The 13,574-nt window shown below is 37.5% G+C and overlaps 1 protein-coding gene across 1 annotated transcript in view; it reads left to right on the forward strand.

Moving 5' to 3' along the window:
* The window catches only part of LOC140338515 (neurexin-2-like), a 346,284-nt gene that overhangs the window by 221,143 nt on the left and 111,567 nt on the right, over positions 1–13,574 (forward strand). Inside the window, exon 8 of the mRNA XM_072422758.1 lies at positions 3,669–3,830. Within this exon, the coding sequence (XP_072278859.1) occupies positions 3,669–3,830 (162 nt within the window). The remainder of the gene's footprint in view (positions 1–3,668; positions 3,831–13,574) is intronic.

Consider the following 13,574-nt stretch of genomic DNA (forward strand, 5'->3'; position numbering starts at 1 on the left):
AAAGTAGTAAAGCATTGACTTTTAAATAAAGGTTATTTACATTTTATCACATGTACAGGATCAAAAACCATCTATTCAAAAAACAATAAGTGTACCCTTTATTATAGAAAACTGAATACAATTTGCTTAAAAATTGCTTTTTACCTATGGCCCTATGTGCATGAAGAACCACCGTTGCAACGATGATAAACAGCCCACAATTACACAATCATGCATCCTAGCATGGATAACATATTTTAACACTTTATCAACAGTGAAGACAGTCTCTTTTTAACAGTGTCATGCTGTTCTTTTGTTTACCAGATACCTTCTTGGTTCTTTATGGCCTTATCATACCTTCTGTATGATCAGCAAATACATTAGCAAGTATACTGCATTTAATAATAATCACCAAACTTTTAAAATTATTGCAGGGGCAACTTCTGTGAGTTAAGTCTCTTAGCGGTGTCCCTTCATACAGTGTGTGGGCATGGCCTTGTAAATCAAGGCTGCATTGGTTTATTGAGAAAGAAAAAATGCATGCATGTGGAGAGGGACAACAAAAGGTAGGATAGGTGGAAATAGTCTAGCAGACAGGGCAGCTGATGCTTCTCAAGAATTAGATCAACAAATGTATTTATTAATTATCTCAGTTAGTTAGGAGCACAATAAACTATAGGCACATTATGAGGTATTTTTCTGTAATTTCTTTATTTTTTTTAGACTAAAACATGCACTTTAAATATGTTTTACTGATGCCAAGACCAATCACCAATTATAGAGGATCAATCACCAAAAATTGAATATTGGATCATTCAACTGTTTAATTTTTGAATAAATCTTTTCTATTTAATGGGTTCTTCCTGCAGTGAGAAATATTAATAGGTCATTCTACAGCCTCCTGATAGACCTATGTCACATATACTAGCTGTGGAAGAATTATTCTTGCTCTGGGCATCTGAAAGATTGGTTACAGGATCATCCCTCACAAGTATATGACCAAGTGTCCTGTGTAGAATCCCACATCCCCTTGGGATATGTGACAGGTATCCAAAGAGGCTGCAGGATTAATCTTTCTTACTGTGATGAAAACCTTAAAAGTGGGGGAAATATTTATTATGTTACTATTAAATTATCCTAACACACAAAAGTATTGTATTGGTGATATGTTCACTTAATCTTAATAAATGACCACCTAGTATATGGTGTGTGGAACTTTGAAATTAAAAACAAAAAACCTGAAAGACCTCAGTAACCTTATAAATAATTGTAGAGCATCGTATACTCTTTATATACTTAGTTTACATGGACCCATGGTCATGTTTTGCATACATTTTGGTATCCATTAAAGCAGAATACTAATATATTTTTATATAACAAATGTAACCTTTGTACCTGCTAAGTAGATGGGGATAAACCACCCCATATTTTGCTTTAACAACCACAGAAAATGTTATGCTTCTTTATAAAAATCAAATCTATCAAGAAAATATATTTACTCTCAGTACTTACAACTTATGTCAACAGTGCAGGAGATTTTTTTTACACTCTGGTAACAGTAAACTACTTTATTGACATGTAAATTGGGTGGCTTTAATATTCTGTTTTATTACATGTTAATGTGAGTGTAGTTTGTTTAGGTTGAGTTGTGAGGAATAGATGACGCTTAAAACAAAAACACCAGCACAGTGTTACTTTTTATGCTAACTGCATGTCCATGTGGTACTAACAGTGGCTGCAAAATGACATATATAAACACAACAAGGCTGTGAACATATTCTTACCTACATTTGAAGGTGTACTAAAAGTAGGTCACTCGAATGTCTCGATGATTCAAGCCCCACATGACAATACAACCATAACAGAACTCCACATAATAGTACCCACTATGTTCTTTCCAATAAAATTTACGCTATAATATACTGTAAAACTGTATTGTGAAAATTTTCCTTTTGAGACAGAGACTCAGAACTGGAACTGAATGGCAGTAACAACAAATGGAAGATTATAACAAAAAAATACTGTATTGCCAAGTTATGGTGTTCTCAGTCAAAGGAGGTGATTTACTAAATAAATATTAGGTACTCTAGCCCAGCAAAGGTTTGAATTATTCAATGTCTGGCCGTTCAAAAGATATTTATTTTTCTTTCTCATAAAGTACATCTTTAGGTAAAAAATATGTAATAAAGCAATGCCTCCTTATCCTCCTCTGTAAACTTATTTATCTATTTTTTTAATGGTGCACCAGTCTATAGGTTTCTGCACTTTCAGACCTTGAGACTTTAACAAAAGACAAAATGTATGTTGTTACAGATGATGGAAGAAAAGACGCTCTATAACATTTTCTTAGTAGTGTAAGGTGCCCAACAGGGTGAGGAGAAGCTAAGAAGGGTCATACTGGGAATTTAGTTGATAGGCTAAATTGTACAGCTACCAGGAGTTGTTAAGGTGACGGTCACCCAGCATGCAGGGAGCTGGCAAAAGTAACTGTTCTTCTCCAAAGGCAACCTGCTCCCTGCATGTATTTACAGCCTGCTCTGAAACCGGAAATAAACGATAATGTGCCAAGAAAGAAAAAAAGAAACTGGTGGATTGCTGCTAAATAAGGTGAGAGCTGCATTTTATTATAATTTTATTTGTGGCTGGAGTTAGACATTAAATAATTTCTATGTTTAAAACAAGCATATTTAGTAAATCATTCTTTCCAAAAAAATTGGCTGTGGTTCAAAGTGTGTTTCAAAGTAACTTTACAGTACAGTATATTTTAATTTTGGATAGCTTAAATGCTTTTGGAAACTACATTATAATGACTTTACTAAAATGAAATTATTATTTTGGTATTTATTGTTACATTTAACAGCAGGTATGTTATGACAAAGGTGGGCAACAATTGCTATAAACAACAGGAAATAAATTTCAAAGCAGTGACAATCTTTAATCAGTCACATGAGTCTTCCAGCATGTAAAACAGAAGTAGTTTAAGTAATAAAAAAGAAATGAAACATTCAAAAACATTTGAAAGTAAGGTGTTTAAAAATGTAATATGAAACTTTCCAAAACACCTGCTGATGTTTTGGAAAGAATTCATCTCAAGAATAATCTGAGGAACAAGCCAATGTGAATATTTGGTCAAATCAATGAAGAGTTATGTCCCAAAAAACAGCCAGTGATATAGACAGTCAAAGAAACCTGAAATTAGAAATTATTGTGGATATCGCCACTTTTGATCTTTGGAGCTGTGTAGATAAAAAAAAATCCCTTTTACATCTGACGCCCAAAAAGCCTCACAATAGAATTCGATTCCCTATCGCATTCTTTATCCCCCCTTACTTTTCTCTACCTTTCACTCTACTATCTTCTTTTATACCTATGCTTCACATTTACAGTTTTCCATACCCAGTGGCTTTTTTCTCCAATCCTTAAACTTGATACCATTCTTTTAAACGATCCTTTGTTCTTTCCTTCTTTGGTGATGAGCTGGTCTTGCCTCAGAAACAGAACAGACATGAAAATGGTGAGATATCAACAGCTTTGATTGCCTGTGCCTAATTTTTGTCTTTTTACCCCCCTTTCCCTCTTCCCCACCTTCTTTCTCTTGATCTGTCTGTCTCTTAATTCCCTACTCTTTCTTTTTCTTTCTGTCTCTCCCATTCTCTTTCCTTTTGTCTGCTGTGTTTTTTGATTTACAGGTCACTATTTCAGTTGACGGGATTCTCACTTCAACTGGTTACACCCAAGAAGACTACACTATGCTGGGAAGTGATGACTTCTTTTATATCGGGGGTAGTCCAAATACAGCTGATCTCCCAGGTTCCCCTGTCAGTAACAATTTTATGGGATGCCTTAAAGATGTAAGTATTATTACAGTAAAATATTGAATAAGGTATTATAATTCCAACTGTGTTTACATCAATAGGTGTAAGCAAAATGTAGACCGAATAAATCTGACAAAGTTCCTTCATCCTTTGTGCCTCCTGGCTGTGCAAAAAAACAATGAACATAATTAAAGCAGACCAAATAAAATATATTGAACACACAAGGTGGTATTGTGTACCTAGTCAGTATACAAAAATGCCACAGATGGAGATTAAACTACTTGTCGAGATACAGAGTGCCCCTTGTCCTTTGCAATACCCCTTAAAATTTCTGAGCAAAATTTCTATATGCAACTTTTTTTTAAATTTAAATAAGTGATCAAAGCCCAACTTAAACGCCTTCTCCCAAGGGAGAATTAAATCCGTTCAACAAATCTTTCTTCATAGTTAAGTTCCTTCATGCTTTTCATAAGTTTTGTTGCCCTTTTCTGCACTCTCTCCAGTTCTGTAATATCCTTTTTGGGAACTGGTGCCCAAAGCTGGACTGCATATTCCAGATGAGGTCAGACTAATGCTTTGTACAGGGACAGGATTATGTCTCCATCTCTGCAGTCTATACCTCCTTTAAAACAAGAAAGTATTTTTCTTATGTTAGAAATTGTTGTGGGTATTGCATGGTTTAGGCATTCTATTGATCTACCAAAACACCCTGATCCTTCTCCATGTTAGACTCCTCAAACTTTTTTCCTGTATGAAGTATGCATGTTGCTAGCCCAAGTGCAACTACATTTAGCAATATTAAATATCATTTGCCACTTAGCTGCCCAATCAAACAGTGCATCCAAGTCTGCTTGTGGACTAGAGACATCTTGTAAGTACATTATTCAATAAATCATCTGCAAACACAGAAATGGTACTTTTAATCTTAAATTCTTTATAATTTACACATATTTTTAAAAGTTAGAGTCTACACACTGAACTCCTGGTACAACCTTAGGCCTTTCAGAGTATGAACCATTAATCACTATTCTCGGGAATACAGCCTTTAAACCAGTTCTCTATCCATTGTGACAGTCTCAAAAAACCTTGTGCAGAAAGTGCTAGGTGTATGTACCAACCAGAAAATAATATTATTTTTCTTAGGGTTCCAGGAGATGTGTGTAATGTCTGGCTTTTTATTTTGGTTTGTGGAAAGCCGGATTGTCAGAGTTCTGGAGCCTGACCAGAAAAAAGAATGAAAGGGTTTCCCCCGTCCACCAGATTTATGTCTGGGTTTTCAACTGTGGAGGTTAAGTACAGGTGTGCAATTTAGTCAGGCAGCATTATGTTGCCAGGAGTTTTAGAAGACAAACACTGCACTAAGCCATACTGACATTCCAATGCTATTGGTAATCCCACACCATTTACAAATTGAATATAGACCTATATATATATACTTATATATATATACCTATATATATAAGCCTATAGACCTAAACTTGCACATTACCTGTCTGTGGGGTACTGTGCCAAATGCTTTTGCAAAGTCTAAGTATACTATATCAACTGCTTCTCTGTACTCACTTACTTACTACTTCATAAAAATTAGTAGAGAATATTTGTTCAATAACTTCTAGTATCTTTCTAGTATCTTTCCAACTATAGAAGTTACATTTACTGGTCTATAATTTAGTAAAGACTTTTCCTCCTTTTTAAAGATAGATATACCATTGGTCTTACATCAATCCCTTGGTACTATGCCAGTGGTGAAAGAATCTCTTAAAATTGTTGTCCGCAAGGCTGCATGAAAAGACCCTCTCCTTTCTATATGGTATTTTTTATACATTGCATATTAGCCCTAAGAGTCCAGAATATTACCCTTCTCCCTCAGACTTGAAAAAGGACAGTATAGAGCAGCTGGTACTTAATAGCACTAGAATACAGACACAGGCTAGTGTTATCCCCAAGCATGCAGGTCCACACAATTTTTTGGTTTTTTTTTTCTGGCAGTATTGGAAGTACCCTTGTGTTCTGCAACCTCTGCCTATAGCACATTAGGGAATTGTAGACACTTTTGAAGCTCCAACACAGTTCTTGGTGAGAGCAATGCAGAAAAAAACATGGTTGAAAAAAATGGAAGAAAACAAAGCATGAGATCCTAGGCTAATAAGAGACAACATGGCAGCACCAGCCTTCTCCTTTTCTTCAGTTGTTGTACGCCTACTTGAAGGTTTTAAAACGTAATTGCAGGAGTATCTTTAAAAAAAAAGTTACAAGTAGCAGAAGCTACAAGTTCTAGTTTGGGCAAAGTTGCTGGTACTTCAATTGCTTTCATACCAATTGTTGAATACAACCAATTGTTGAATTTAAAAAAAGAAAAAGAAAAGCGTATGCCAGTTCTTGGCCTGCGACGACCCCCCCATATATCCAACAGTCACAATTTTATATCCTGCCCTCCATCTTTTTTACATGGAGCCAAATATCAGTTCACACTAACGAACTGATAGTGTGGAGTGACTACCATTGAACTGCTCTGCCTGACTACAGAGCTAATTGTCCATACACATTAGACTGGATTACCCCTGCACCTGTTGCTCCTGAATGCTGCCCTGACATCCTGGATGTGGATTGTATGGTGACCATTTTACAAGCAGAAATATCTGCTGTCCTACGTATATCGTATATTTATGTATATTTTGCAGCTTCGGTATTACTTTTCATTGAACCACAGTGGGTATGAACTTCTTCCTCTCTCTGGTGGTGAGTTAGGTTGTCTGCAGTTCACATGGCCTTATTTATCACATCCCTTTAAAAGAAAGTGACTGGCAACAGGAAGCTGCCTGAACAAGGAGTTCCCTTAGGCTCTGTTCCAGGTTCCTGCTATTGCCTGCATCTCCAACTACTGATTTCCTTTGTGCCAATTCTGGCTTTGACCCTTGACTACTCCTGCATGCTGCCTTCCCTGGCCTCTAGCTTGTTTGTCTGGAGGAGATGTGAACACCACCTGAAATGCCTCTTCTCTAGCAGTCCCTCTTCTGGTGGCTTGGAAGCCTGCAGGTCACCTGGTCTCCAATCATCACCTGAGAGTCCCTATAAAGGGGAGTGACTGGTAACAGGAACTTGCCTGAACAAGGAGTTTTCCAAGGATCTGCTTCCAGGTTCCTGTCAGCATTTCCTGATCCCGATACTGACTTCTTGGTGTACCGACCCTGGCTCTGTCTGATTACTCCTGATTGCCGTCTGCGCTGACCTTTGGCTTCATCTGACCACGCTTCTTCCTCACTGTTACTGATTTACTCCCCCTGGTAAGTGACCCAAGATTACCTGAGGTGCGAAATCAATGTGACCCCCGGATCCTCACCAGTGCACCCCGAAAGGAGTGAGTGGCCACCGGGCTGCTTTGCTGCAAGGAGATCACCAGGTCGCAGCCCCCAGGCTCTCCCCACCAGGAGGTGACAGTGATAAGATGACTTCAGCATAGGAATGGCGATCAGGCCAAAACAAAGGGAGTAGTTGGCTGACTAGGGTCAGGGTAGGCGGCAGACAAGGCAAGATCAGATAACAGGCCGAGGTCAGGGCAGGCAGTGGACAAGGTGAGGTCAGGTAACAAGCCGAGGTCAAATCCAGAAATCCAGAAAGTAAATTACCAAAAAATGTCTTCTTTCCAAGGTCTGGAGTGAAATCCATCAAAAATTAAATAATAGTTATCCAAAAAGTTCATCCAGGAAAACCAAATCATATGGAACCATATATATATAAGAATTAAGAGTCCATATGGTAGGTATGAATTAAATTGCATTAATAAAAAAAACAAAAAAAAAACAAAGCATATCTTGCATAGTACCAGACAGTAGAAAAACATCTTACATGGCACTTAAATAAACACAACAAACGCTGTTGCATATAAATATTTCTGCAATCCAGGTCAACCTTTATTATTATACAATTAAAGCATTCCAAGTAAACAAACACCATGTACTTAGGGCTTTAGTCCTGCCACTTTTTTTTACAATCCAATAAAAAAAAAAATTCAAAAACTTTGCTTAAAGCATACTTAATAATTTATTGCTCTGATGCAGTTATCTTTAATCAGAAAGATGTTTCCTTTTTTACATAAAGCAAGTTTAACACAATATATGATAGCCCATGCAACTCTATTCTTCTTTTTGGACAACCCTTGTAGAGTACCATACAATACTACCCCATGATCCAATTTGCTAAGCCCTGTCAGAAATTTCAAGAGAGGACCTATGGCCACCCAGACCTGCCTGGAGTACTGACAGTTCCAGAATAAATGCAGAGTTGTTTCCCCTACAAAACACCCAGCACTCGGACAGACAGCACTACCTACGAGGCCTCTGCTCGCAAATGTACCTGCTGCCAAAAAGTAATGACATGAGTAAGGCATGATTGGGATATTTGTCTCTTGGACGATAAGACCTATAAATGTCCAGTAATAAGACATAAAATTTTTCCCTAAGTTGAATATCAGATTGCAGCTCTATGCATTCCATATGAAAATTGTCAGGTAACGTGTTTATATCGACTGAAAATGGAGTCGTAAATATACTAAAATATTGGTTATTTTCACAGAAATCTTGAAATTGGTTTTCAAATTTATGTGTCAAATCAAAAAGCAAGGCTGCATATTTTTCACCATTCACAGGACCATGTTTGGTTAATATGTCAAAAGGTATAAAGTTGTTTGGTTTAATTTGATCTTGCCATAGTTTCAGTTTCATTTGGAACGCTGTTATGGTTTGAAACATTGTATTGACAAGTTGGTTTTTGCTTTGAAGACGCATGTTTAACTCATTTAAATAGGTCATATCCACTAAAAATGCTAAATCTGTAAGCCAGTTTTCATTGTCATGTTCTGGCACAAATTTTGCATTTGATACCATAAAAGACTTGATTTCATCTCGCAAATCATCAAACCTTTTCAACATTTGGCCTTGACTTAGCCATCTAACTTCAGGAAAGTAAATGATGTTGCCATCGTCAGCATCCATACTTTTAAGGGATTCATTCCTGTGGCTATTCCTATTCATTTGCATGACGTCATCCATTTTTAAAGCTTTTGTGCCTAAATTTTCTTGATGTACTATGCAATGATACTTCATCAAAAATTAATTTCTAGCAGCAATTGATTCCTCTTGTAATAATTTTACAGTTCCCTTTTACCTACCATCGCTGGGGCACTATCATAATTAACCAGATATCTTGACAATGGACTTTAACATACTTTTTCGGCTTCATGTAAATCCCAGGATTTATTTGTGTGTTTTAATAGCAATAAAGAGGCCGTCATTCATTGTCAATACCTCTAATCAAAATGGCAAGTTGAGCAGTATCTGTAGCATTAGTGCTGTCATCTATAGCCAAAGCATAATATTTAAAATTAGCAGCTTTACATTTCAAACATCTTTAAACAGATTCTGCAATATATTTTTGTTCGCCTAGCTATAGTCTGGTGAGACAAACTGATTCTTGAAAAATCTCCTTTCTTCAGGGCACAATATATCTGCCACACTTTCTATACGTTGCCTAATAAACTCACCATCAGTAAAAAGTTTTGCTTTTTCTTGCTAATAAATATACTATCACATAATTTTGTTTTTACAATAGATGTCTGTCTGAGTAGTAACTTTTTAAAAAAAGAATTTTGTTGACAAGACAGACTTTTCTTTAGTTCCACAATTTTGTCCTTACAACACAATCCTTGGTACACACAGAATTTGGCAACATGTTTTTGCATATGATGCAAATTAAAGTCTTTAAAAACTTGCACAAATTATCCACAAATTAAGCATTTATTGTTCGACTCAACAAAAAAGTACTCATCTGTCCACTTTTCATTAAACACTCTTCCTTCATCCATAATTTTTCTTTTTTTTGTGTTCTGTTTTCTTTCGAGATGTTGTGGAAGCCAAGCCAGGAAAAAAGCGACTAAATTATTAAACCATGGTTGATAACTTGTAAGGAACCTCAGAGAGAACACTTAGGAATGCTTACCTACCTTTCTCAATACCATGAAATTCTCTCTTTTCTCTTTTGCAGGGTAATAGGTTGTAGTACTGTAGGTTGATAATTGCTGTATTGCTGCTATTGGAAGCCCCACATCGCATGTACACTAATGCACTAAAAAACAAATAAGGATGGTATTTAGTATTATTATGCCAATTGTAAAGGGTAGCAGATGATGCATGAGGTGATGATGAGATAGAGGAGTGCTTACTTGACTAAATGGGAACTGCTTAATAGTAGATAAACACCTCTTCTGCTTTGCTTTCTGCTCTTGTAAGCCACACACAAGTGAATATGAAGCCGCAACATGCGCACAAATAGTAAGAGCACTTGTGTAAGAATGTACATGTACAAGAGCGGGCGTATGTATACCATTGTTCCCTCAAATTGCGGAAGTGTACTCTGCATAATGCAATCGTAGCAATATGCTCTGGGCCGCATTTGCTGGTTTAGTAGGAGTAATTAGAATTGCTGCAGTTTGTAAGGAACAATGCCACCCCCTCTTTCTGAAAATATGTCTGGAAGCATACTTTAGATAGTAAATCCAATTGTTTTGTTTGGTTTTTAGGCTTTTACTACAGAAGCTAAAAAATACTCCACAGAAACATTTTAAAGTTTGGTATATTTTTCCCTCCATTATCTTTATATTTATAGATTGTTTCCCTTTTTATTTTTTCGTCTGTGGAGCTCCAAAAAAATATGAAACCTGGCCTAAATAAGGTTTTTAGGGTTTGGTTGTTAGGTGGGTATACTAAGCTGATATATATCATCAGAGGCATTAACATATTTATTGATCAATACTTTCCCCTCCAATGTGAGATTCCTCAAGCTCCAGAAATCCACTTTCTATTGAATTTAGATTTTTACAGTTGTGCCCTTGCTATCCTTGTCAAAATAGACTTGTTGTTGCTGGTCACCACATGTTAGATAACTGCATTTATTCAAGTTTAGTTTAAAACCAGATCCATTTAAAAAAAGATTGGATTGGAGAATGGCCCTATTCTGAGCTGCCTCTGTTTCACACAGAATCATATCATCCATATAGGCCGCTAATTTAGCAGTATTCCAATTGCCCCCAAGAAGGGGATAACCCCTTATTACCTTGTCCTTTCGTATGCATTCCAACGGGTTTCAGTGCACAGATGAACGAATTGGAGAAACAGAAACAGGAGTGGACACTCCTCCAGAATTCCCTCTAGAATTCAAACCAACAGGGTCCAACGAGTGGTCATTTATCATAATTTGACTGGTGGCAATCCTGTACAAAGAGGAGATTTGAAAAATTAGCAAGAATAGAAATTTAATTTTGCTTAACACTTCCCGAAGATATTCATAAGAGACCCAGTCAAAGACCTTCTGAAAATCCAGAGAAAGGAGGGTAACTCTTTGATTCCTATTCTGCTGGTACCACAACACATCTTTAATTAGATTTGGATTTTCATGGGCACTGTGGCCATTAATTCCGCAGGCCTGACCATAGTGAATCACCTTTGCAATAACCTTCCTCATGTGACATACAAGAAATTTTGCAAAAAATCTGTAGTCCATAATAACTTCCCTAGCGGTAACCCCGAGTGTGACTCGGGGTAGAAAAAAGTTGCTGAAAGCGGTAGTCACACTCCTATGGGAAGTAATAGTAAATACAGCCCTACCTGATCCACCAGCATCCCGTGTTGTCCATCTCCACGATCCCTGTCTTCTTCCTCCGGCATCTTCTGCACATGATGAGTCACCGGGGGAGTTCCCGGTGACGTTGGTGCGTGTGTACATTGCCGGTGGGGCGGGGCGCGAAATTCAAAATCCATTTGTATTTCATTCAATACAAAATAACTATATATATATATATTTAGTTTAATATTTTTACATGATTTTGTGTTTCAAACTTTATTATACTCATACTATTATAATATACTGATAAATAAATTTTCATGAAAAACAATGTACCGCTTTTAGACATATAAAACCAGAAAGAAATGAACCGCTAGGGAGGTTAAGGAGAGTAATGGGCCTCCAATTCTCCAGTTTAGACTAGTCTCCCTTTTTGGGGAGCAAGGTTACTATACCTTTTAACTGAAATAAGAGGTAATATACCAAAAAAGGATCTTTTACTGTACAAATTAAATATACTTGCCAAGCCATGTTTCAATTAATGAGAGTACCTTTCTCACATTTCTTTACATTACACTATCTTTTCTGCATTCTATCACAAACAGTGAATATCAGATCTTTATATATGTGTATTATTGTGTTTTGTATATACCGTATTTTCCGGCTTATAGGACGACTGGGCGTATAAGACGACCCCCAACTGATTGGTTAGAGTGGTCTGCCAATTAATTTGGCGGACCACTCTAACCAATCAGTTGGGGGTCGTGTTTTACGCCCAGTATTGTACTGTTCCTTCTGCCTGTCAGATCTCGCTATTGTGCCAGAACTGAGAGGCAGAAGGAACAGTACAGTACTAGTAATTGGAGGAGGGATACAGGAGGAGCCTACACTGCTCCACACTTCTCTAAGGAATGAATGGGCCCGTTCCTTCCTAATGAATGGGCGTGTTCTAGTGGAGAGGCAATCCAGGCTCTCTACTGGAGAGCCAATCCAGGCTCTCTACTGGAGAGCCAATCCAGGCTCTCTACTGGAGAGCCAATCCAGGCTCTCTACTGGAGAGCCAATCCAGGCTCTCTACTGGAGAGCCAATCCAGGCTCTCTACTGGAGAGCCAATCCAGGCTCTCTACTGGAAAGCCAATCCAGGCTCACGTCCTCCTGTGCAGGCTCACGTTCTCCTGTGCAGTTTGCACAGGAGGACTCGCTTGGACTCAACCGCGCCGGACGTGAAGCAAGCTGCAGGTAAGTACCTAGCGTATAAGACCACCCCCGACTTTGGCACAGATTTTTCGGGGTTAAAAAGTCGTCTTATACGCCGGAAAATACGGTATTTGTTTATCTAATTAGCTTGAGTCATTAAATCCTCTGAGGAAGCAATTGAGCGAAACGCGTCAGCAAATGAGACATGATTTACAAACCCTAGTAAACATTGGTTCACTATATGTTTCCTACTTTAGAAACTCTATGCTTAGTTGAGGATATATTACAAAGTTTTATGAAGTAAAACCTTTTTTTCTGTATTCCTAAAAAAAGTCGTCTTTTCTTTCTTTACTCTTACTATATTCTAGCCAAAAATGGGGCACGGCACCAGCGGTAAAAATTTCAAAAACCACAAATAGAAGTAAAAAAAGTAAAAACACAAAAAGAATAAAAAAATGGACAAAAAGAGTCCATCTAATCCTGGGCATTTGTTCTTTGAAAAACTTTGTACTACAGTGAATACCTCTTTTTACTCGAGGCCAGCACACAAAGCATCCTGATCTAGATCAACAAAATGTGAATTAAGGGTGTCCAGACACCCACTGGTGAAGGTAGAGCCTAAAACTTTAGTTTGGAAAAGCTCAGTGTAAAACAAATGTGCCTCCTTCAACATTTCTGATATTGTGGTTTTATCATTTATCTGCAGGAAATTTTGTTTTTTGAAGAAAAAACAGAAACATTTTTCCTCCTTTTCCTATTGTTTTACTTTTGAGTTGTAAAGAATTTGTTGCTGTAATGCGCCTGGGCACACAAACCACAACCAACTCCAGATATCCTTGAATCAGGTTTATTCAAAGCGGCACAGCACAGCAAGGGTTAATTTCAATCAAGCAAGGTACAGAAGGATAAGGCAAATGCAGGTCAGTAACAATCCGAGGTCAGGGCTGGCAGCAGGCAGAATGGTCAAT

The sequence above is a fragment of the Pyxicephalus adspersus genome, chromosome 9 (genome assembly GCF_032062135.1).
Source record: "Pyxicephalus adspersus chromosome 9, UCB_Pads_2.0, whole genome shotgun sequence".
NCBI classification, from domain to species: Eukaryota; Metazoa; Chordata; class Amphibia; order Anura; family Pyxicephalidae; genus Pyxicephalus; species Pyxicephalus adspersus.